The sequence below is a fragment of the Schistocerca americana genome, chromosome 3, assembly GCF_021461395.2.
Source record: "Schistocerca americana isolate TAMUIC-IGC-003095 chromosome 3, iqSchAmer2.1, whole genome shotgun sequence".
NCBI classification, from domain to species: Eukaryota; Metazoa; Arthropoda; class Insecta; order Orthoptera; family Acrididae; genus Schistocerca; species Schistocerca americana.
Genome location: NC_060121.1, coordinates 989,823,670 through 989,849,163, shown reverse-complemented (window position 1 = coordinate 989,849,163; position 25,494 = coordinate 989,823,670). Strand labels below are relative to the sequence as shown.

Below are 25,494 nucleotides of genomic sequence, written 5' to 3'. Positions count from 1 at the left end.
TCTGCCAGGAAGTTTCATATCAGCACACGCTCCGCTGCAGAATGAAAATCTCATTCTGAAGACAATACCTGACTGCAAATGTGCAGCTGAGGGTGCCTGCATATGACACACAGTGGCCCAATTTGCCATTCACCTACATATTATCTTGCTGCTGAGGCACATCATGTCAGTGGGAGTGAAATTGGCTGCAAGTAAGTGGTTGTAGTCAGTCGAGCCATCAAATGAACCCCCCCCCCCCCCTCCCCCACACTGTGGCACACCACCTTCTGGCCACTGAGGAAACAGCACCTCAGGATAGGTTGCCATCTTAAGATACACAGGTTTCTTCTCTAGCAGAGGGTCCACCATTGTGTGGGTACCTGTGGTATACAAATATTTGAACAGTAAATTTTAACTGAAAGTGTATCAGGAAATGTGTGTAGCAACAGGTTTACCTGCTGACTTGCATTAAATTTCAATTGTGTGTGAAGCATTGTGGGTGATATTCCAGTCGTCCTCTCCTAAGTTAGTGTTTTAGACTCATTTGAGCATTTTTATTGTAACACTCTATTTAAGAGTCAAGTGTTAGCAATATTAGTGCAGGAAAACAAGACAAGACATTCTATATTTTTAAGACACGTGCTCACTATTTCTACTTCTAGTACTTCAAGATAACGTGCATCAAAAAAAGACTTCCAGCATATGTTAATTTTTTTGTCAACTACTTTTGATTTCTGCCTCCAAAGTTCTTGTTTCAAAAGTCAACATTTTTGTGTATTTTTAGTCATTAATGTCTTGTGACACAAACTTGACCCTCAGTTTAGTACTAACGATGACATTTAGAAACTCAAGAATGAATAAATCAGGAACATAATTTCCTTGTGAATATTTTGCTCACAGGAATAAAGCAACTTCAGAAATTATTTGTCCTATCATAAAGAAAACAACAATAGTATTGTACTGAAAAACGTTAATAGTGCTTTCTTCAACAACTCTTCCTAAATCACTAATGAATCCTTGAGGAGGGAAGAGTATAATCAACATTGCACATCTCTTAAGTATCCAGTAAAATTGTGTGTGGATGAGTCTTACCTTTGTATTTAAAGTACCATGTGCTGTGTAGCCTAAGCGGTATCTAAAAGTAATGTAATTATGTCTGTGTTTACTTTTAGACTTTCTGCAACCCATGGGAATCTGGCTGCCTTGAAAAAGCTGAAAAATTTGTGCAAGATCATGCAACTGTGATTGGTGGTGCTGGTATAGGTGTAGCATGCATCATGGTGAGTAGTGGTAAATTTGTTTGCCAGTAGTGGAGCAACATTAAAACATTTTCTAAACAAGATGAAATTGTTGAAGTGTTTTGGGTAACAAAAAACAGTTATTATTATTTATTATTATTATTTATTTTATGGCCTTCATTGGACCACTGTAGTCAAAAATACAAAGTTCTAAACAAGTTGTTACACATGGATACAATTTGGTTCGACAATAACTTAATATATTTAGCTAATATAATTATTAGAGGCTATTCTTATATGAAAGGTGTTTTGCTCTTCTGTCTGCCCAATATTTCTTCTTTCTTTCTGATATTTTCTTTCTTTCTTCATCTGAGACAACTCTTCCCGTACTCCTTTTATTGATTTTCATTTGTAGTCTGGTTTGCGGGTCTTGCAGTATTCTGGTTTTCTCTGTCTTGTTTTTTAGGTCATCTACTGTAATTTGAAGTTCTTTTATATCTTCCTTAATTTCTGTGATCCATTTAATGTCGCTCTTGCTATTCCACAATTTTTGTATTATTTTTTTACTAATTCTGTTTTCTGGAGTTCTCATCAGATGTCCAAAGAATGAGGTGCGTTTCTTCCTGATTGTGCTCATGACTGGTTCTATTTTCTTATATACTGTTTCATTTGCTGCTATTCTCCAATGTCCATTTATTTTATACTGTTTATTTATACATGTCTTAATTATTCTTCTTTCTATTTTTAGTATTCTGTCAATTTCTGCTGCATTAGTTGTTTTGAAGATAGTTTCAGCTGCATACGTTATTTCTGGTTGTGTAACTGTTTTATAGTGTTTTAATTTTGCATCTATAGATAGGCTTTTTTTTGTTGTATGTAGTTTTGGTAATCTAATTTGCATAGTTCAGTTTTTTTATTCTATTTTTCCATGATGGCTTCTCATTTAGATTGTATGTTATTATTTCACCTAAATATTTAAATTTATCAACAATTTTGATTTCCTGTTCTCCTATTGTAATTTTGTTTGCAAGTGGTGGATCAGTTAGCATAATCTCCGTTTTTTCAAATGATATTCTAAGGCCTACTTTCTCTGCTATTTCTTGTAGTGATTTCACTTGTTGCCTGGCTTCTTGAACGGTGTTGGCTAGGAGAGCAAGATCATCAGTGAATCCCAAGCAGTTTAAGCTAATATCATCTTTTGCACTTCCAATTCTTATCCTCTTTGGATTGTCCTTGTACCATTTTCTCATTATGTATTCCAGTGCACAGTTGAAAAGTAATGGTGATAGGCAGTCACCTTGTCTTAAGCCTGTTTTTATGAGGAATGGTTCCGAAATTTCTCCTCTAAACTTCACTTATGATTTGGTGTTGGTTAGAGTGAGTTGTATTATGGTTAAATCAAACAATGGAGATTCCAGGTTGGAACATCAACACTGTAGGAAGAGATAGTGCTACTTACCGTAAAGATAACATGTTAAGTTGCAGATGGGCACAATTAGACACTTATACAAAAGCTTTCAGCCACAGCCTTCATCAGAAGAAGAAATGGAAACACATGCACATGTGCACGACTGCCATCTTGGGCAGTTTGGTCTGAGGTCAGATTCTGCCATAATAGTTTTAGAATCATTTAAGGAAATTTTACAAACAGTAGTTCAGTTGGAGGGGGTCACTACTTAATGGAAGCTCCAATGCTAGGTGTCTTGCGTAAACCCTGAGGGAAACAGTGCCCAGGGCCAGAAAGAATTCTAATGTGCATTCAGTGTGTCTCCTGTGGGACCTCATCTGAGATGTGAAGGCAGCCCTGCCTGTGGCTATTGAGGGTGCAGGGAATAGTAGTCATGTTGGCAACAGTGACACCAGTCGCATGTGTTTTCCTTCATTTCCTACAGGTTGCTTGTTGAGATGAAGGAGACTGCTGGTCTTGGTTGCAAGATGCAAGTTGAGCTCACAGTTTGCAGCATTGTACCCAGAGCCAATTGGGGTCCTTTGGTTTGGAGTCAAGTGGAGGGTCACGGTGGGAGATTTCTGGATCCTCATTATGGGTGGAGAGTTGTAAGACTTCCTTTCATAGATTAGGGGTGCACTAAACGAAGAAACAGTTGCTCAGGTAGCAGGGTACTTGCAGAGGGCATACGAGTCTTTTTGGCTAAGCGGTTGTTTAAGGTCCTCCGAACACTCACCATTAGATATGCAGAAAGCAAAATCAGGTTGTGTATGGAGTGCAGGTACTTAGACTCTCAAAATTTTAACTGTAATTTGTCAAAGTATTTGTAGCACTCAAATTATTCTCAGAACTGAGAGCTGGCCGAAACCCAGAGAAGGAGGGGAGGGGTGGGTGTTCATTGTTGTTGAAAAAAATATTGTCTCCAATGAGATTGATTTTCAGTGTGACAGTGGACACCAGTAGCAGACCTAGGTGAACTTAAGCTAATTATCAGATTCTGCCATAATAGTTTTAGAATCATTTAAGGAAATTTTACAAACAGTAGTGCTGAAATACCCAGATCATCTATCATTAGTTGGAGGTGACTGGGATGTCTGTGGATTCACTGCAGGTGGTATGGGCAGACAGCCTTATGAAGTAAGTTTTTACACATTTTCTGAAAACATCTTTGAACAATTAGACAACCCACGCACAATGAAAATATTCTAGACCTTGTAGCTACAAACAGGCCTGACTTTATCAACAGTTGATACAGAAACTGGGATTAGTGATCATGTCATCATAGTGACAGTAGTTACTATAGTTAATAAAACCATCGCGAGGGCAAGGAGAGTATTTATACTAGAAAAAAAGCAGGTACACAGTTGTTAGCATCCCACTTGGACAAAAAATGGACATCATTTAGCTTCAATATGGTGGACATAAAGGAATTATGGGCAAAATTTAAACTGATTGTAATTCGCACCCTGGAGATGTTTGTGCCAAGTAAGTTGATTAAGGATGAACCTTTGGTTAAAGAAAAATAATGTGCAAAAGTTGACAGCCAAAAGTTAAAAGAAATTCATGTGACAATAAGATGATCAGTATATCAATACTTAGATGCTTACAAACTTCTGAACAGTAATCAACATGGCTTTTGCTCGGGCCACACCACGTAACAGCTATCGGTGCCTATACTGAAGAGATTGTCAGGAATCTTGACACTAAAAAAATGTGTAGTGGGAATTAACTTAGATCTATCTAAAGCTTTCGATACAGTAAATCGCCTAATTCTGTTAAACAAGATGGAGGCAACAGGTGTAAGGGCAGTTGTGAGGCAATGGTTTCTATCTTACCTTAAAGATAGAATTCAGGTGGTAGAAGTAGAACAGGAAACCAAGTGGGTTTCAGATGCAAAGAAATTGGAAATAGGTGTCCCACAAGGCAGTGTTCTTGATCCCTTATTATTCTTGCTTTATATAAGTGGCATAAAAATCCAAATATTTCTACCAAAATAATGTTTGCAGATGACACGAGCATAACTATAAGTGGTGGTAAAAAATCATTAACCACCACAAGCGACATAGTCCTGGAATATATACAACAATGGCCAACGAGTTAATGCTTAATCTAAGTAACAAAAATTATATACAGTATGGCAAAGCAACCCAAGATATGGACCTCCAGTTAAAACTAACTGATATGAGATAGTGTGCAATCCACAAACTTTTTGGGCATTCACATTGATCAAAACTTCAGCTGGGAAGACCATCTCAAGTATTTATCCCACAGGCTCAATTCGGCATGTTTTGCATTGAGCATATTATCTAGAGTATGCAGCACAGACTGTACTAGACTAGTGTATTTTGCTTGCTTTCAGTCCATAGTGTTTTACGGCATAGTGTTCTGGGGTAAAACTAAATCAATCTTAATAGATATCTTCAAATTTCAGAAAAGAGCTATACGAATCATAACACACAATCCTCCAAGAACTCATTGTAGGCCCCTTTTCAAACAACTACAAATACTCACAATACCATCACTGTATATATTTAAAAGCATTCTATGTACAAGAGCGCACATGAAAAAATCTACGTACAAATGAGGTCTGCCACAATTATTATACTAGAAGTCATAAGAATTTGTATGTAGAAATGGTAAGGACAACACAAACCCAAAAGCATGTAAGTTATTTTGGAATAAAACTTTACAATGCTCTGCCAGTGTACATAAAGGAAATAGTAGATGAAGTAAAACTTATGACTGAGCTTAAAAATTACCTTCTAAGCAAAACTTTCTGTGACACAGATGAATGCTTTGATTGTGTTTAAATTTATTGCCAAAAATTTTAATTTATATGTCTAAATTATACTTTTAAAAATGCCTTGAAAGTGATATTCCATTATTATGTTTGTAGTACTTGTATGATAACTTTGTTGTGACAATTCCTACATCATGGAAATGATGTACAGGAAGAGAATGAAATGAAAATATGCGAAGCACACATCTACTTCAATCATACCTTAGGGAAACTATCCACTCAGTTGTTGACCAGTCTGAGGTGCAAATAGAAAACAGCAAAAATAAAACTGAAGTTTTAGAGTTCAGATTTAACAAATCATTCACAAAGGAGAATTGTACAAATTGTCTTTGGACAGTTGTACAGACTCCCACAAGGACGACATAGAAATAAGCATCTGTGGCACAGAGAAGTAGATGAAAGAGTTCAAAACAAATAAGTCACAAAGTCCAGATGGAATCACAATTCAGTTTTCAGAGAGTACTCAGTGGCATTGCCCCTTACTTAGCCTGCATTTATCCTTTGAAATTCTTTTGCCCCGTGCAAAAGGTCTCCAGTAAGTGGGAAAAAAGTGCATATGACTTCTGTATATAAGAAAGGTAAAAGAACAGACTTGCATGATTACAGACCAATATCCTGGATATTGGTGTGCTGCAGAATGCTTGACAACATTCAGAGTCTGAATGTAATACAGTTGGTTCAGACAGAAAAGCTTCTGCTCAAATTTAGAAAGCATCACTTTGTGAAGCTCATCTTGCCATTTCCTCAGGATATCCTGCAAACCGTGGATGGACAGCAGTAGCCTGATTCCATATGCCCATATTTTGTGAAAGTGTTTGACAAGGGGCCCGCAGCAGGCTGTTGATCAAAGTCTGAGCATACAGTTTAGGTTTCTAGATATTTGAGTGGCTTGAAGACTTTTGACGTAAAAGAACCCAATACATTGTGCTCGATGGTGAGTGTTAATCAGAGACAAAGGTATCGTCAGCAGTGCCCCAGGGAAGTGCTATAGGACTAGTTGTCATCTATCTACATCAATGATCTGATGACCAGGGTGAACAGCAATTTACTGTGTTTGCTGATGGTGCTGTGGTGTTTGGGATGACAAGTGATGACCTGGACAAAATTTGTAGTGGTTATGAATGGGAGCTCACTCTAAATGTAGAAAAGTATAATTTAATGCAGACGAGTAGCAAAAGCACTCCTGTAATGTTAGAATACAGCATTAGTAAGGTGCTGCTTGACAGTCAAAGTGGATAAATGTCTAGGTATGATGTAGCAATAAAATATGAAATGGAACAAGCATATTGAGTTGGTAGTAGGGAAGGTAAATGCTCAACTTTGTTTTATTAGGAGAATTTTGGGGAAGTGTTCCTCACTCATAAAGGAGATGGTGTATATGATGCTGGTGTGACCTATTCTTTAGTAGTTAGTGTTTGGCATCCCCACCAGTCAGATTAAAGGAAGACATCAAAGCAGTTTGGAGGTATGCTGCTAGATTTGTTATCAGTAGGTTTGATCAGCTTGCAAGTATTACAGAGATGTTTCGTGAACTCTAATAGAAAACCCTGTAAGGAAGACAATGCTCTCCTAGTGAGGCACTAGTGCAGAAATTTAGAGAATCAACATTTGAGGCCTACTGAAATAGGAGTCTACTGCTGCCAAAGTATATTTTGTGTAAGAACCATGAAAATAAGATGGAAAAATTGAGTTCGTAGACACTTTGAGACAGTCACTTCTCCCTCACTGTCTGTGAATGGAACAGGAAAGGAAATGACTAGTAATAGTAAATAGCACCATCTGCCATGCACTGTACAGTGCCTTGTGGAGTATGGATGTAAATGTAGATACTGAACAAGTATTAAATTTCTTGTTAAGAAATGCACCTCAGATGCACCTCCCGGCCTGGTGCTCCAAGCAGCTGCTTGCCACTTAGGCCTTGAACCAGCGTGAATGAGCAGATAAAGGAAGTTGTGCCAATAAGAAAGATGCGTACGACCTTTTTTTCCTCGTGAGCTTTAAAAAGCCATGTTTCATGTCCTTCTAAAAGATTATCGGATGGATTCAAATATGACTAATTAAATCTATTGTGGATGTTTCTAAATAAGTTTTTCAAACCTATTAAGGAAAGAATTGAGCATCATGTTTAAAGTACATTACAAGACAACTGAATTTGGTATTAACTGTGGAAAAGTTACAACAATTTTGCTGAATCTCTGCAGCTGAGAAAAGTTTCTGAACTGTAAATACTAACATCAAATGTAATAAAAATAAACTTTAGTTATAACAATTATTTGATGGAGATTGCAATTAACTGGCTGTGTTGCCAGAATTTGAGGATCAGATTGTACATAATCTGAAATAATATTCTGACATAAACAGTAGCTTATCATATTAGCTTCAAGAATGTAGTATTAGCACATGCTATATAATTAAGAGTATCTCTAGTGTTGTAGTTACTGCACACATTCTATAAATGTAAACAATAGGATAAATTTGTTCTGTAGCTGCCTAATGAAAACTTCTTTTTCAGTTGCTGGGGATGATTTTCTCATGTGCACTGTTTATGATGATTGAATAAAACCCCACTTCTAAATCAGTGTTCATGATCGGAACACAATGTGTGTTGTGTAAAGGGAGTTTAATTAAATCTGAGAACTTAACCAGAGAGTGTGTTCCTGTAAATATCTGTAGCTACGAATGCTACAGAAAAGAAAATGTGGAGGATGTTTAACTTCATGCCAGACATGAAATTTATAGTGGAATTGTCATCTGTTAAGAAAAAGTGATGGTTTTACAAGACAGTGAAGTGTCCTGTAAGCTTAAGACCAGTGATTTTCATCTTAATATAAACAACACGCACAAATTTAAATATTGCTTTGTACATATTCATATATTTGAATTGTGGACTGCTGTAGTGTGTCAGTATTAATCTCTGTATACAAAATATTGCTTTTCATACTACTTTACACCAACATTCCTTTATGAATCTGTGTTTAGAAATATTCTACAAGAATTTAATTTATTGTTAAAAATGTTAATTATACTGGCAGTATGCTCTTGCCAGTTTGCAGTTACTTTAATTCTCTTTAACTCTCTTGTCTGCACATCATCACACTCATTTTCTAGATATTTAGAATAATTCTTGTGTAAAATCACTATTATTTCATTTTGCAAGAAGGTAACTATTACCCACATTCATTATGTGGGTATAGGAAAGCACCAACCTTACTTACTCTTCATTTTATGTCAGTGGCAAAACATATTTAGTTATTGGCACATTGTCTATAAGGAGCTATTACCTTACCTCTTTCATGTTAAAGTTGAATTTTCACTTTAGAAAGTGAACATTCTGTTTGTGAAGTGGATTATTTTGATAGTGCTTCACTACTGCAAAAATAGGAAGCATGGGTGATAGCACGGATAGTAAAGCACAATGTCACATTTGATTTCACAATAACTGTGTGTGTGTGTGTGTGTGTGTGTGTGTGTGTGTGTGTGTGTGTAAACAAAATGTTATGGTGTGTACCCATTTCCTTAAAAAATGTTCTTTGTACCTGATGCTCTTGTCAGTAAAATGTAAGTGAAAGTTTTTGTTCAGGCATGTTAAGTTTTTCTTTCTTACGTAGTAGTAGTGAAGAACATGCTTAAAGTGAACTTTCTGTAGTTGATAAAATGTTAAAATGAAATGTGCTGCAAATTCTTCATAACAATGAAGAGTTTTTTATTTTATTGAGTACTGACCACTGTATCACATGAAGAACACCCATTAACTAGACACCTGTGTTAAATTTTTGTACTGATGTAACAGTTGAAGAGAGTGCATTTTAAATAAAGGAGAATGTGTGAAAATATGTAATATACAAATAAAGAAATTAATATTTAAAAAATTCCTTATTCCTATTAATATTCATTTATTTATTTTATCCATCTTTCAGCATTGACATGCAATTGATGTAGTCAGAAGAATTACAGCTATTTGTACATTATGTTTTACGTAACAAAATATTACATGGTAAAAATATAGCAGTGTTGTACCCTGTTAGCTTATAGCTGCCTCTACACCCATATCTATACATACATCTACACGATTACTCTGCAATTCACATTTAAGTGCTCTGCAGTATGCCTTAATTTATCGATAAATTGTCATCTTTACAACTATTCTGAAATTCCTCTATACTATAGAAAGTATTTTCCTTCATCCACACTTTGGTTTTAGTTTTGAAAATATCCAGTGAAACCAATTGAGCCTGTATGGATAAAGTGTTGAATAATTTTATGCCTATGTATTCATAGCTAGATTGGGTTTTCTTAAGCCTAGTTGTGGGTATATCAATCTTATTTGTTTGTTGAGTATTGTGTTGATGAACAGATTTCCTTATAGTGTAGCAGTTTAAGTTTTCTTTTATGTTTAATAGGCAACAATATATGCAAAGAGATGGGACTGTGAGAATTTTGAAGTCCTTAAAATAAGGTCTACATGAGGTCTTGTCAGTGAATCCAGTTACCGCATAAAAGAATGCCATATTGAAGATGGCAGTGAAAGAAGGCGAAGTATGAATGAAGTAATAAATCTTGTGTAACACATAATCTGTATGTGTGTTCCATGTTAATTCCAAGTCAATGTGTATTCCTTGTAGTTTAACAGATGATAACTCAATGTTGCTGTTTGATAGACTGAAGATTATCTTGACAGGCTTTTCATGGTTCATAGTTAACTCATTAGCTTTAAACCAGATGTTAGATATTTTGAGACATTCTTCACTTTCCTCCTTAAATTTGTTTATATCCTTTCTGGAATTAGCTTATGTTGTGTCATCAGCATAGAGGATAGATTTACAGGGTAAGTTACTCGTTAAGTCATTTACAAATAATATAAATAGTAGTGGGCCAAGCACTGACCCATGAGGAACACCTCGTTTTATACTTAGTCTGTGACTTTTGGCTATTATGCTTTACAATTTATTTTCTATTGCTGAGATATGATTCAATTAGTGAGAGTTCAAAGTGTTTGTGAAGGAATCAAAGTCAATATGATAACAGAACACTGAACATGGGCTATAAAGTTTTTCTCCATTCTTAGTGAGATACCAAAATAAACTAATCTTGTTTGTGAGAACAGCACATTGATGGAAGTAATAAGTTAACATTGGAAGCTTTTTTATGGGGTGGCATCCCGTAGAGTTATTAAATAACTTTGTCACAATGACTGCAGTACAAGAAGCAAGTAGCATCAGAAATGGAGTACGGTTAATAATAATACATTATATAACAGCTAAAATAAAAATTAGTTTTTATTCATTCATTCATTTCTAGAGAAATTTCTTTCAAATAAATGAATTATGTATGATAAAAGGAATGGAAGGAACTTATCGCTCACAAGAGAAATGAAAGAGGGGTGTTCTAACAACTTAAAGTGTGAATGTGGATCTCGGTTACATCAGTTTATTCCCTCAAACCACCTTCCACTTCTTTATGATGTGACTTACTTGGAACTTGCAGCCACTCTTCTTTACTGGCTAGCCGGCTGCCAGAAACCCTCTTGACTACTTCTCCATCAAATAATGCTAGGTACAGTGATTTTTAGATTCTTACTACTTATGAAATAAGTAGACATACAAATTTTACTTTTCGTCAATTAACGATGTATTTGACCTCAATACACAATAAAACTCTCACTTTCCACATAAATATGTAACTTCCTGTAAGTCTCTTGTACAGCCGAACATCAGAAAGAAATTGAGTTACAGTTGAAAGAAAGTTCACTTGGATACCATAACTTTTAACATGAATCAGAAAATAAGTCTTGTCTATAGCAAGTTTATGTCAAGAGTTCTTTTTCAACTGTCCTTGTTTTAATAACAATAGTCAGTGACACAATAAGCATAGAGCTGCATATAAACTCCATGGTTCTTCCTTACACGCTCACTAAAACCTCTAACCTCTATGGATTGCTCGACAAGTACTCGTCAGTGCCGTTTGTCCGCCATGTCTACTTTCTTCCTGCGACTGATTGTAAACCTGCGCGCGCGCGCGCGCACACACACACACACACACACACACACACACACACACACACACACACACACACACACACACACACAATGTGTTTGAGACAGTAAAAGGCTGAGTGGTTCTAGAATTTACACAGAAATTCTTGAATCACTACAGTCTCTGATGGTACAACTTTCAGATTATGTTGTTGAATTCACAAACTAGACATGCATTATGTTGTTTACAAATATACTCCATCCTCATTAGCTGCATTATTGGTCAACCTGATTATTTATTGGTAATAACAATTTTTACTGGATTAATTCTTTAGTAGAGTAAAAACAATTTAGTAAATATACTTAGACTTGTTTCAAATTACATACTACTCCTGTCTTTGACATCTTGTGGCAGTACATTATATAGCTTGACTCCATTGTAAACATATTGGTTTGGTCTTAAGTCTATTCTACATGGTAACAAAATCATATGAAAGTGAGTATAAAGAAAATGAAGTTATAATTTGAAAACTCAATAAAGAAAATGCTATTTTCATAGTCTTCCATGTCAGTAAATTGTAGTCTCCAGATTGTGACACTCAACTAAAGATGTTTCAGGTCAGCTCATAGATATAATTTTAACTTCCCTCCCCCTGTGAAACTGAAGTTAGATTACTATGACTGAATAATATCTAGTAACTTGAATGGAAACTTTGGGGCAAGAGAAGTCCCTTCTCCAAAATTTTTAAATTATCTTCCGCTCTCCCAGGCATAAAACTAATTATTCCAAATGGAATAAAATATCTGTGGCTCTGCAGAATTCTGGCGATCATAGACTCTGAAAATTCTTAAAATAATCAGAGGCAGAATCGTACACCATGGGGAAGCTGTCTTGGTGCTATGACATACTCACTCTGCAGCATGAGGATCAGTGTCCAAGTTGCACATCAATTTCAAAAAAGTCCAGAATTTAATATATAAAATTGAACATAAATGACCATGGTGCAGGGTCTACTGATTTCCCAGGATACAAAGTTCCCTACAGTTACAACACACCAAACAATGTTCTGAGGCACAAACAAGGGAGAGGTTAAAACAACCAAAGAATTGAACATACCTTTTCCATTCATGAAATTATAATTTTACACACACGATTTTCCTTGCTACATTTCAGTACACATCTTCCTCTTGTACGAGATGAAATGTTATCATAATTCATCAAATTACATTCGGTGTTCAAAATGGCGGATTACAACGATGCCGCTAATTAAAATTCCACTGTAATCCTACTCCTGAAACAATCAGAAGTTAGTCCATTGTACACGTAATGTTTCACATTCTATTCAGAGTTATTATGTCATGAGCCACCGATAATCTGTCACTCGAAGTCGTAATGAGTCTTTGAGCCATATAAATCACTTACTTGATTAAACATAAACGTTTTTGCTACATGAAAAAATGTAATAGAAGCAAAATGATATACTACATGACGTGCTCACTGACAGGCCATCCAGATGATGAACGTCGAAGGGATTCCAATTAAAGCAGTGGAAACTTCATATTTTCATGGTGTAAACAATAGTGGCATGAAAATGCCCTGGTAAAACACAAGGGAACAACTTTGCTTATAAACTAGTATGTTAATTGTCACAAGCATGTTCTAATAAAGAAAATAATTAGAACATACAAAATAATCCTTAGATTATTGTCCAAATTTTTATGGGTGCTGTCAAGTTACTGAAAATAAACATTGGCAATTATTAGAAAAACCCCTGAAAAAAGTAATTACTTTCACATCTTTATGCAGACCATCTTACCCTCAGTAATGAATCTATGAAGTGATCTGCTGGTGTGATTTATGGGAAATCTCATTAAGAAAAAATGAAGTATTAGTCAGTATACTAAAATCGCTGAAAGACTGCAGGACTATCTGAACTCTCATAGTAAATAATTTGCTATGTGCTTGTGGATGACAAAAACTATAGCTCAACTACAGAAGCTGCATTAAAATTTGACATTGCATCGCCTTACAGAATGAAAGCAAGCAAATTTTTAAGCCTGCTTGTTATTTACTTTGTCACCTAAGTGTGACAATATGCAACAGTAAATGAATAAATCTAGTAGTATTGTCAGACTTGGGTGACAAGTTAACTGTTATTTATTAATTTAATTGGATGGATAAAAAACCCTACTCAACACAATTATTGTAATTGGGGAATGTTAGGAGACAAGTTATCATTGTTAAAAAAAAGGAGATAAAGGCAACCACCAGAGTTTGAGGTATTTAAAATGCTTCAAATGGCTCTCAGCACTGTGGGACTTAACATTGGAGGTCATCAGTCCCCTAGAACTACTTAAACCTAACTAACCTAAGGACATCACACACATCCATGCCCAAGGCAGAATTCGAACCTGCGACCGTAGCAGTTGCGCGGTTCCGGACTGAAGTGCCAAGAACCGCTCAGCTACCACAGCTGGCTTGAGGTATTTACTTGCTGGACACAGCATACAATACATGCACTAGAACAGTGCACAGTACATTTATTTAGCAGAATAAATGAGTCTTCATAGATGACTGTTAGGGGCACATGGCATATTGTTCTCTATTAGTCCACTAATGCCACTGCAAAGAGACATATTGTTTTCTATTCGTTACCACAGTTTCACAAATACCATCACGTACACTCTGAGGTATAGAACAGTCATGTTATACATTAAAAAAGGCAGAAGCAATTGCTGTGGACATTAGTAGTTATAAATAGTGCTCATGCTCTCATATTGTTTATTATGGGAATTACAAAGATATTAATAATATGAAATAGGATAGATTGTTATCACAAAGAGCACATGTTAAGTGACGGACAGGCACATCGAAAGAAGAGTCTTAAATATTATCAACTATAATATAATCCACCACAGAAGGACCACCTTAATTCCACGCGCAGCACGCAGACGGCAGGGGAAAGGAAAGGGGGGGGGGGGGGGGGGGGGTGCGTGCAGAGGGGTTTTGATTGCTGCTCGTCCCCCAAAATGAAAATTATATTTCCCACTATGGTCCTCGCCCAACCTAGAAATATCCTTGTCCGTCCCTATTCCATCAATGCTCCCAACCCCCTACATTCCTTGGCTCATATCCCTACAATAGACCTCATTCCAAATGTATACTCAGAGATTAGGTATTGAATTGGAAGTCATATCCAGGAACAGATGTATATGCAGATCTCAATTTAGTAATGAAACTGAAGATTTAGAAAATCGGATGGAGGAATTAGTGTGTAAACGAGTGTGCTACTGAAGAACAGAAGTTTCCAAAGCAACTTCAGCAGAAGCAGCTACATACTACACAACTGCATCATTAACAAGAAAAAAAAAATGCCTGATGTTCCAGAAGCCAACGACCTTTCATCAGTATTGGCCCCTCCTCAGTCTTCAACAGTGAAAGACTTTTCACCAGCTTCACCATCATCAGCAGTAACAGAAGCAAACAGAAGAAGCACAAGAACCAGGAAACTTACAACTCTGCAGGATTTTTGGTACCCGACCTCAGTTACAAGACTAACATAAGGCAGATAACTTCAGATATGCCAACTTTCAAGTCTAACTGGCAACAGACTCACCTCCACTGTCATCAACAGAAGAATAACCGTGCCACCAGCTCATCTAAAGGATTTTTTAGCATCAGGTCTAAAGGGAAGGACGCCACCAAGATAAGTGAAAACAAATGCCTAAGTGTTTCACCAAAACATTCAAGCCATAAAGAACAAATCACAACAGCTGGAAGTAGAATTGGAAACTTTTGATAGCCAAATTTTGTGTATCACTGAACACTGGTGCAAAGGAAAGGAAATGGAACACATTGCATTAGCCTCATATGACCTTGCATGTTACTATAGCAGAATCTCAATGAATGGTGGAGGTTCATGTATTTATGTAAAAAAAAGATATGTCATTCAAAGTTAGATATGATCTTTTAGATCTGGGTGAGGACAAACATTTTGAACTTTCCGCTGTTGAAATAATAGGACCTGGCATAACAAAAAAATTAGTCATATTTTGTGTGTCCCACTCTCCCAGTGGAGACATTGATATATTCTTCTCAAAACTGAATCAAAGCTTAGACAAGGTTTCTGGACCAAAAGCAAATGTAATTATCTGTGGTGACTTAAACATTAATATCATAAAGCCTGGTAAGGCTAGCCACATATATGTGAATATTATAAGCTGTTCATTGTCCAACTAGAATAATGAAAGAATCTTCCTCATCTATAGATCATGTAGCTACAGATATTGATAGTAAAAAATGCCATATTGTTGTCCACAACCTGGGCCTATCAGACCACCTCTGCCAGATCTTAAAAACTAACATTCATGTAGAAACTCCTAAACTGTGTACATACAAAAGAATGTTTTCCAAATCAGCCCTGTATGAGTTTAAATCCCAGCTACAATATGAAGATTGGGGGGAAATCTATGCAGAAACTAATGCAAATCGGAAATTTATCAAGTTCATGTCAATTTTTAAAATCAGATTTGAAGAGATGTTTCCCAAAACTCTTTATCAAATTAAAACTATAAAGAGAAATCAATGGGTGACTACAGGTATCAAAAAATCCTCAGAAACTCTTAGATATCTCAGCTCCATAAAAAATAATCAATCTAACCCAGAAGTTCTGCAATTCTACAAAAAGTACGAAAAATATACAGAAAGGTGCTGCTAGCTGCAAAAAAAACTTTCAAACAACAAAATATTACTTCAAGCTGAAAACAGAAACAAAGCAGCCTAGAACATCGTCAAACAGGAAACATCTAACGCTGCTAAAAAGGACCTCAATTCACATATTAAAAACAAAGATGTACCAGTAGGTAACCCTAAAAAATTAGCTGATTTTGTAAACTCATATTTCAGTAGTATTGCAAAAAAATTACAGCAGAAATTTCCAGATACGTATGATTTACCGACTCGGAACCAGCCAACAAACTCAATGGTGCTCTTGCCAACTACAGGAAGGGAAGTGGCACTAGTAGTACACCAACTAAAAACTAAAACTTCAGTAGGACTTGAAATCGCAGTCTGCGTAATTAAAGAATGTATAGACTCCATAAAGGGCCCATTAACAGACATAGTAAATGAATCTTTTTGAATCTGGATATTTTCCGGAGTACCCAAAACAAGCAAAAGTTATACCTATCCTTAAAAATGGAGATGTCGAAAATGCAGAGAACTACAGGCCGATTTCTATACTGTCTATCATTTCTAAAATAATAGAAATACTAGTCAAAAAGAGACTGCTAAATTACCTGAATAAATATAACCTTTCCAATGACTAATTTGGTTTTAGGCCCAGAAAAGGCGCACAATCTGCTATAGCACAGTTCACTAAAGTAATTTTAGAAGCACTGGACAAAGGTGGAAATGTAAGTGGTATCTTTGTAGACTTGTCAAAGGCCTTTGATACAGTTGACCACAAAATCTTACTTCATAAATTAGGGCAAATAGGAATAAGGGGTGTGACAAAGAAGTGGTTCAAATCATACTTGGAAAACAGGGTTCAACGAGTTGAGATATCACAAGTTTCAAACAATTCCCTTGTAAAACACCTGTCTGACCCAGAACATGTGAATATAGGCGTCCCACAGGGAAGTGTATTAGGCCCAATATTGTTTCTTATACAGGGTGTTACAAAAAACGTACGGCCAAACTTTCAGGAAACATTCCTCACACACAAATAAAGAAAAGATGTTATGTGGACTTGTGTCCGGAAACACCTAATTTCCATGTTACAGCTCATTTTAGTTTCGTCAGTATGTACTGTACTTCCTCGATTCACCGCCAGTTGGCCCAATTGAAGGAAGGTAATGTTGACTTCCGTGCTTGTGTTGACATGCGACTCATTGCTCTACAGTACTAGCATCAAGCACATCAGTACGTAGCATCAACAGGTTAGTCTTCATCACGAACGTGGTTTTGCAGTCAGTGCAATGTTTACAAATGCGGAGTTGGCAGATTCCCATTTGATGTATGGATTAGCATGGGGCAATAGCTGTGGCACGGTATGTTTGTATCGAGACAGATTTCCAGAACGAAGGTGTCCCGACAGGAAGGCGTTCGAAGCAATTGATCGGCGTCTTATGGAGCACGGAACATTCCAGCCTATGACTCGCGACTGGGGAAGACCTAGAATGACGAGGACATCTGCAATGGACGAGGCAATTCTTCGCACAGTTGACGATAACCCGAATGTCAGCGTCAGAGAAGTTGCTGCTGTACAAGGTAACATTGACAATGTCACTGTATGGAGAGTGCTACAGGAGAACCAGTTGTTTCCGTACCATGTACAGCATCTACAGGCACTATCAGCAGCTGATTGGCCTCCACGCTTACACTTCTGTGAATGGTTCATCCAACAATGTGTCAATCCTCATTTCAGTGCAAATGTTCTCTTTACGGATGAGGCTTCATTCCAACGTGATCAAATTGTAAATTTTCACAATCAACATGTGTGGGCTGACGAGAATCCGCACGCAATTGTGCAATCACGTCATCAACACAGATTTTCTGTGAACCTTTGGGCAGCCATTGGTGATGTCTTGATTGGGCCCCATGTTCTTCCACCTACGCTCAAAGGAGCACGTTATCATGATTTCATACGGGATACTGTACCTGTGCTGCTAGAACATGTGCCTTTACAAGTACGACACAACATGTGGTTCATACACGATGGAGCTCCTGCCCGTTTCAGTCGAAGTGTTCGTACGCTTCTCAACAACAGATTCGGTGACCGATGAATTGGTAGAGGCAGACCAATTCCATGGCCTCCACGCTCTCCTGACCTCAACCCTCTTTCATTTATAGGGGCATTTGAAAGCTCTTGTCTACGCAACCCCGGTACCAAATGTAGAGACTCTTCGTGCTCGTATTGTGGACGGCTGTGATACAATACGCCATTCTCCAGGGGTGCATCAGCGCAACAGGGATTCCATGCGACGGAGGGTGGATGCATGTATCCTCGATAAAGGAGGACATTTTGAACATTTCCTGTAACAAAGTGTTTGAAGTCACGCTGGTACATTCTGTTACTGTGTGTTTCCATTCCATGATTAATGTGATATGAAGAGAAGTAATAAAATGAGCTCTAACATGGAAAGTAAGTGTTTCCGGACACATGTCCATATAACATATTTTCTTTCTTTGTGTGTGAGGAATGTTTCCTGAAAGTTTGGCCGTACCTTTTTGTAACACCCTCTATACATTAACGACTTCCAACAAAGTATCAGACATGGAGAAAAAATACTTTTTGCTGATGACAGCAACATAGTAATAACAGGTGAAAATCCAACGCGACTGTCAGAAAGAGCAAACGAGGCTCTCAATGATGTCCACAACTGGTCATTAAAAAATAAAGTAACCCTAAATGTAAAGAAAACTAACTATATTAACTTCCAATTGAACGAAACACAATGCCACTAGAATAAAAGTTAATAATAATGAATTAGAATGTGTAACAAGTACCAAATTCTTAGGGATGAATGTAGACAGCCAATTGAGATGGACAAACCATGTCAACATTTTGGCAAAGAAATTATCCACAGCATGCTATGCTCTTAGAATCCTTGCACCGGTATGCAATAATGCCTGTCTTAAAATAACATATTACGGATATCTACACTCAGTCCTCAGCTAAGGGATCATGTTTTGGGGAACAACTGCCAGTAACATACAAACTGTGTTCAAAGTACAAAAAAGAGCCATAAGGATAATAACAAACAGCAACAACAGGGCCCACTGTCTAGAATTATTTAGAAAACTAGGCATTCTAACTGTTTCTTGTGAGTATATCTTTCAGAACATAATGTTCATTAAGAAAAATCTCAACATGTGTAACACAAACAGCCTAATACATGACCATGAAACAAGATCTTGTCACCACCTCCATCTAGATAGAAAGAACAAGGCAAAGACACAAAAAAGTATATTTTATAATGGGATAAAACTGTATAACAAATTACCACAGGAAATTAAAGAAATAAATGAGCCCCTCACTTTCAGACAAAAGCTTAAAACCTTCTTAGTAAGTAAAAGTTGTCATACTGTAAAAGAATATTTAACATAGATATAGATTATTAGCAACATATGACATTATCACCAAAATATGATGTAATTATAAATGTGTGTATGACTAGTTATAAAAACTACACAAAATATGAGAAATCTGTTTCATTGTAAATGTAAATGTGTGCTCATGTATTATAAACTGACGACATCCATACAATATTTATTGTTCCACGGATAAATAAATAAATAAATAAAAGAACAGAGGAATGGTGAGGTGCATCTGCAGTTCTCTTAGGCTGTAGGTAGGTAATGTGATAATGAATACCACAATGGGCAATTCAGTTGAGGGGAATTGAACTGAGACTGGATGACAAATAAGACTGTCATTCCATGCTGTTTCAACTCAAAGCCAGAGTTTAAGTACAATGAAGGTAAAAGAAGAAATACTTAATTTGATTGATGTAAGAAGGAAGTGCAAAAATGTTCAGGAAAAGAAAGGAATACACAAAGGAGCAAATAGGAAGTGCAGAGAAGCCAAGGTGAAATGGCTACAGCCAAAATGTAAAGAAATTGAAAAAGAAATAGTCACACAAAGGACTAATTCAGCACAAAAAAAAAAAAAAAAAAACAACCACCTTCAGTGGAATTAAAAGCATCAACATCAACATTAATAGTGCAAGAGTCATTTCATTTGTAAATTCAGATCCAGTAATAGTTATAGTTTAACAGAGAACTGGAAGACTCACAATCAAGTAAGGCATAAAGCATAGATAACATTCCTTCAAAATTTCTAAAATGTTGGGAAGTAGCAGTCAAATGATTTACAAAGTTCCAACATATTGGAGGGTAGGACCAGCAACTTTGGTATGAGATATGTTTATTTTCTCCAATACCCATCACAGTTGCGATAAGTCATCTTTTTTTGGAAAATAGTTCCAACCATCACGCCCATTTTCAAATAATAGCCTTAAATGTAAGTGTAATTGTACAGTCCACCAATGTACATGTGAGTAACAAAAGTTCACGTTCATCGTTAAAAATCATTACGTGAATACAAAATGTTAGACTCCATATGAATACTTAAAGTGGTTTCTTTCCAATTGAACATGACCTTCATTTGTTTTGGAGGAAACTGTATTATATAACTGTATGAAGTCTAACATTTTATATTCATGTAATGGTTTCTAATGATGAATAAAATTGGTGGACTGTCTCATTAGACTTACATTTAAGACTGTGGTTTGAAAATGGACATAAGGTCGGAAACTAGTTGCATGGATATATACCATGAGAGTTTTAGGAAAATATCATCCGCACAACCCCAAAATAGCAAAAGCAGATGAGTGGGAGAATCAATGCACAATCAACTAACAACTTGTGCATCAAAGATACAAACATGAATACTATACAGACAAATGAAAAAATGATCTGTTAAATGACAAGCAGTTTGGCTTTATGAAAGATAGGCATCAGGGAGACAGTTCTGTCATAACACTTGATAAAGGATGCAAAACTTTTTTTTTTTTAAAAAAAAAATAAAGACATGTTCTTAGAATTTCTCAACTTAAAGCATTTGATAGTGTAAAATGGGGAGGATGTTTGAAAATATCACAAAATAGATGTAAGCTATAAGGAGATATAGGTGAAATACAATATGTACAAAAACCAAAGGGGAAAAGATTGGAAGACGAAAAAACAAAAGTGCTCAGGTTAGCTAGGGTGTAAGACAGGGATGTATTCTTTTGTCCCTGTTGTTCCAGCTTTATATCAAGGAAGCAATGACAGAAATAAAATAAAAGTTCAGTATCGCAATTAACATTCTGGGTGAATGGATATCAATGATAAGATTTGCTGGTGACAGAGCTATTTTCTGTGAAAGTGAGGATGAATTGCAGGACCTGTTAAATGGAATGAACAATCTAATGAACACACACTATGGAGTAAATTGAAGAAAGATGAAAGTAATGCATACCAGAAATTAGATTAGCAATAAACTTAGCATGAAAACTGTGGTCCATAAAGTAGACAAAGTGAAGGAATTCTGCTACCTTTGAAGCAGAATAACACATGATGGATAGTGAAAGTAGGACATAAGGAACAGACAAAGGTGCCCAAATGATAATTTGTACCTGGGGGCACAACTTGACTAGAAGAAGGGACCAGTTGGTAGGACATGTTCTGAGGCTTCAAGAGATCGCCAACTTAGTATTGGAGCGCAGTGTGGAGGGTAAAAATCGTAGAGGGAGACCAAGAGATGAATACACTATGCAGATTCACAAGGATGTAGGATGCAGTAGGTACTGGGAGATGAAGAAGCTTGCACAGGATAGAGTAGCATGGAGAGCTGCATCAAACCAGTCTCTGGACTGAAGACGACGACAACGGGTGGTGAGGTGGAATATTTCCAATATATTGGAAGATGAATGATGCCTTTTAAATAGCCATAAAAAAAGTTTTGTTTCAACCCAGTTAAAAACCTGCATAATAGTGACTTTTAAAACATTTTCTTGAAAGAAAAACATCATACTACACTAATCTTTATCCTTTCACTGAGTTGAGAGGGGAGGAGAGGAGAGGTGGGGGAGGGAGAGAGACTATGCCCTCCTTGAAACCTGGTATGGGTGCCCTTGGACCAGGCTAGTACAAGTAAAGTTGGCATTTCACCAAAAGAAGTCAAGTAGTATCAGACATAGGCCTCAATTTGAGGAAGACATTTCTGAGAGGCCACATGAATGGCCACTGCTGATTGTGGCACAGAGATTGCTGGACTGCACAATTACTCAGCGTAGCATCAAATGACAGCTTCACAACCTATGCTATCTGGACTCTTCCCTGCAACATACCTTTCGATGCCTTAACCCCCTGGTCTCAACATCTGCTAGTCTCTGCCCCCCCCCCCCCTTGCCTCTATCTCCGTCCCTGCTGCCACTACTACATCACATACACCTATTGTCTCCCCTACCCCTCCCCCATCCCCAAACCAGCACACCTGAATGGTCCACTTCTGACAAAACTGTTTCCAATAAATAAGCTCTGGATATCTGACATCGCTTTGTGGCCAAACAAAACTTCTGTGGTATCCCAAACTGCAAGCCACTTCAAAGATAGCAAAATGATAATTATTTTTAATGAGATCCCACTTCTATTGTACTATGATCCTGTGTGATTTCCCTGATAGAGAAATTACAGGCAGTCACAATTTTTCAATGTGACCAAGCACTTCCCTATTACAAAATTGTTGAGGCTTTCATAGCCATTTGTTGATGTATTGCCTCTTCACTTTGGTATCAGGATCTTTTGTCAGCTGTCACTCTGCAGATGTACGACAAAAAAATCGTAACTGACTTTTATTCTTCTGACTTGCTTCTTTGCCATTTGTTAGGTTTCAGCACACTTCTTATACACACATCAAAACAAGTTTTGCATCACGTCAGTTCCGAGAGTTTCGGAACTTATACAGAAAATTGGAATAGAGATCAACATAATCATTTCCGCCCTTTTTATTGCTCATGAAAAACACACTTTGTATGTTGTACCACCATACAACAAGACATTCAGAGGTGGTTACCATTTTGCTATCTTTGAAGTAGCTTGCAGTTTGGGATACCAGAGAAGTTTTGTTTGGCCATAAAGCGATTTCAGATATCCAGAGGTTATTTATTGGAAACAGTTTTGTCAGAAGTGGACCATGCAGGTGTGCTGGTTTGGGGAGGGGGTGGGGATGGGGGAGGGGTAGGGGTGACGGGTACACACCGATACCTCTAGTACCCAGTAGCACGTCCTCTTCCATTGATGCATGCCTGTATTCGTCATGACATACTATCCACAAGTTCATCAAGGCACTGTTGGTCCAGATTGTCCCACTCCTCAATGGCGATGATCCCTCAGAGTGGTTTCACTTCATCCATAAATAGTCCTTTTCAATCTATCCCAGGCAAGTTTGATAGGGTTCATGTCTGGAGAACGTACTGACCACTCTACTCGAGCAGTGTCGTTATCCTGAAGGAAGCCGTTCACAAGATGTGCATGATGGGGGCGCGAATTGTCATCCATGAACACCATCGCCTCACCAATATGCTACTGATATGGTTGCACTACCGGTCGGAGGATGGCATTCACATATCGTACGGCCATTACGGCGCCTTCCGCGACCACCAGCTGTGTACATTGCCCCCCCATAATGCCACCCCAAAACAGCAGGGTACCTCCACCTTGCTGCACACGCTGGACAGTGTGTCTAAGGCATTCAGCCTGACCGGGTAGTCTCCAAACACGTCTCTGACAATTGTCTGGTTGAAGTTATATGCGACACTCATCAGTGAAGAGAACGTGATGCCAATCCGGAGCGGTCCATTTGGCATGTTGCTGGGCCCATCTGTACCACTCTTCATGGTGTTGTTGCAAAGATGAACCTCACCGTGGACGTCGGGAGTGAAGGTTGCGCATCATGCAGCCTGTTGCAAACGGTTTGAGTCGTAACACGACGTCCCGTGGCTGCACGAAAAGCATTATTCAACATGGTGGCATTGCTGTCAGGGTTCCTCCGGGCCATAATCCGCAGGTATTGATCATCCACTGCAGTAGTAGCCCTCGGGCAGCCTGAGCGAGGCATGTCAGCGACAGTTCCTGTCTCTCTGTATCTCCTCCATGTCCGAAAAACATTGCTTTGGTTCACTCTGAGATACCTGGACACTTCCTCTATCAAGAGACCTTCCTGGCGCAAAGCAACAATGCTGACACAATCAAACTGTGATATTGACCTTCTAGGCACAGACAACACGAGTTGTGTACCTCTGTCCTGGTGGAGCGACCGGAAGTGATCGACTGTTGGACCCCCTCCGTCTAATAGGCACTGCTCGTGCATGGTTGTTTACATCTTTGGGCAGGTTTAGTGACATCTCTGAACAGTCAAAGGGACTGTGTCTGTGATACAATATCTACAGTCAACGCCTATCTTCAGGAGTTCTGGGAACCGGGATGATGCAAAACTTTTTTTGATGTGCGTACAGTTGGTGGAGTACCCATTGTACCCCAGGAGACAGTCCAGCTGTTGTGTCTCACACCTGTGGTGCTGCAGCTCACACATTCATCTGAAGCTGTCGTAGACTGATGTGTAAACCTACATCTACCTAGCCAGTGAATGATATTGCAATCTTCAAGCTATACAGAAGTTTCATAGTTATGAGAATGGAAGTGTTCAGAGGTTTCTTTGCGTATTTTTGCACGTAATAAGTGGGTGGAGAGCTGCTGTGTCTCCAAAGTGGGGTGGTGATCGAGGTAGCTCCACGAGGTGAAGTACCTATGTGGGTGCTTATGCACATTCCATACATCTCTGTCCCAGGTTGGAATAGTGTGACACGCCCAGGATAAATCCCTCCAGAATAACAATACTGAGAGAGATGTATGCAGAAACAGTAATAGTAAACATGATATTCATTGATTTTACAGTTTTATGTCAGAGCATGAGAAGTCAGCTTGTGTGATGCTCCCTATGTTGTAAAGTTTTGAATAGAAGAAGTTGTTATATTTTATAGAACAATGATATATGGAGACTGTTACAGAAGAATCTCTATGTATTAATAAAAATTCCATATATCATGAAGCATTTCAATTCCAGCATAATGAAGACTACAACAGTAACAGCATCTGATAATCTGCACCATCATGCAGAAAATAGTGTTATTTCAGCTACAGAAAGTTAAAACCACCAGAAGTCAAGTCTGAGAGTATACACATACAGATATACACAGGGAACATCACACAGTAAATTATGAGCATATTAATCACACCTCGTTTCTGCCTTGGATGATGATTTGGACGTCCCTGCAAGTATCAGTCCACGTGTGTCAGTTTCTGGTACACACTGTGGCCCAGATTCTCACTATTCCTCGTAACCAGCACATCTCCACAGTGAATTTAATGTTGGCATAGAGTCTGTTCAGATGCCTTAGGAAGTCACTGAGCTGTTCCTCAGCATGCCTTCACATGATGAAGGTAATACTGAT

The 25,494-nt window shown here is 37.7% G+C and overlaps 1 protein-coding gene across 1 annotated transcript in view; it reads left to right on the top strand.

Moving 5' to 3' along the window:
* Positions 1-8,941, top strand: part of LOC124607144 (CD151 antigen) — a 191,111-nt gene extending 182,170 nt beyond the window's left edge. Inside the window, exons 7-8 of the mRNA XM_047139353.1 lie at positions 1,152-1,259; positions 7,977-8,941. Coding sequence (XP_046995309.1) covers positions 1,152-1,259; positions 7,977-8,024 — 156 coding nt within the window. The 3' untranslated portion in view covers positions 8,025-8,941. The remainder of the gene's footprint in view (positions 1-1,151; positions 1,260-7,976) is intronic.
* Positions 8,942-25,494: the final 16,553 nt, after the last annotated feature.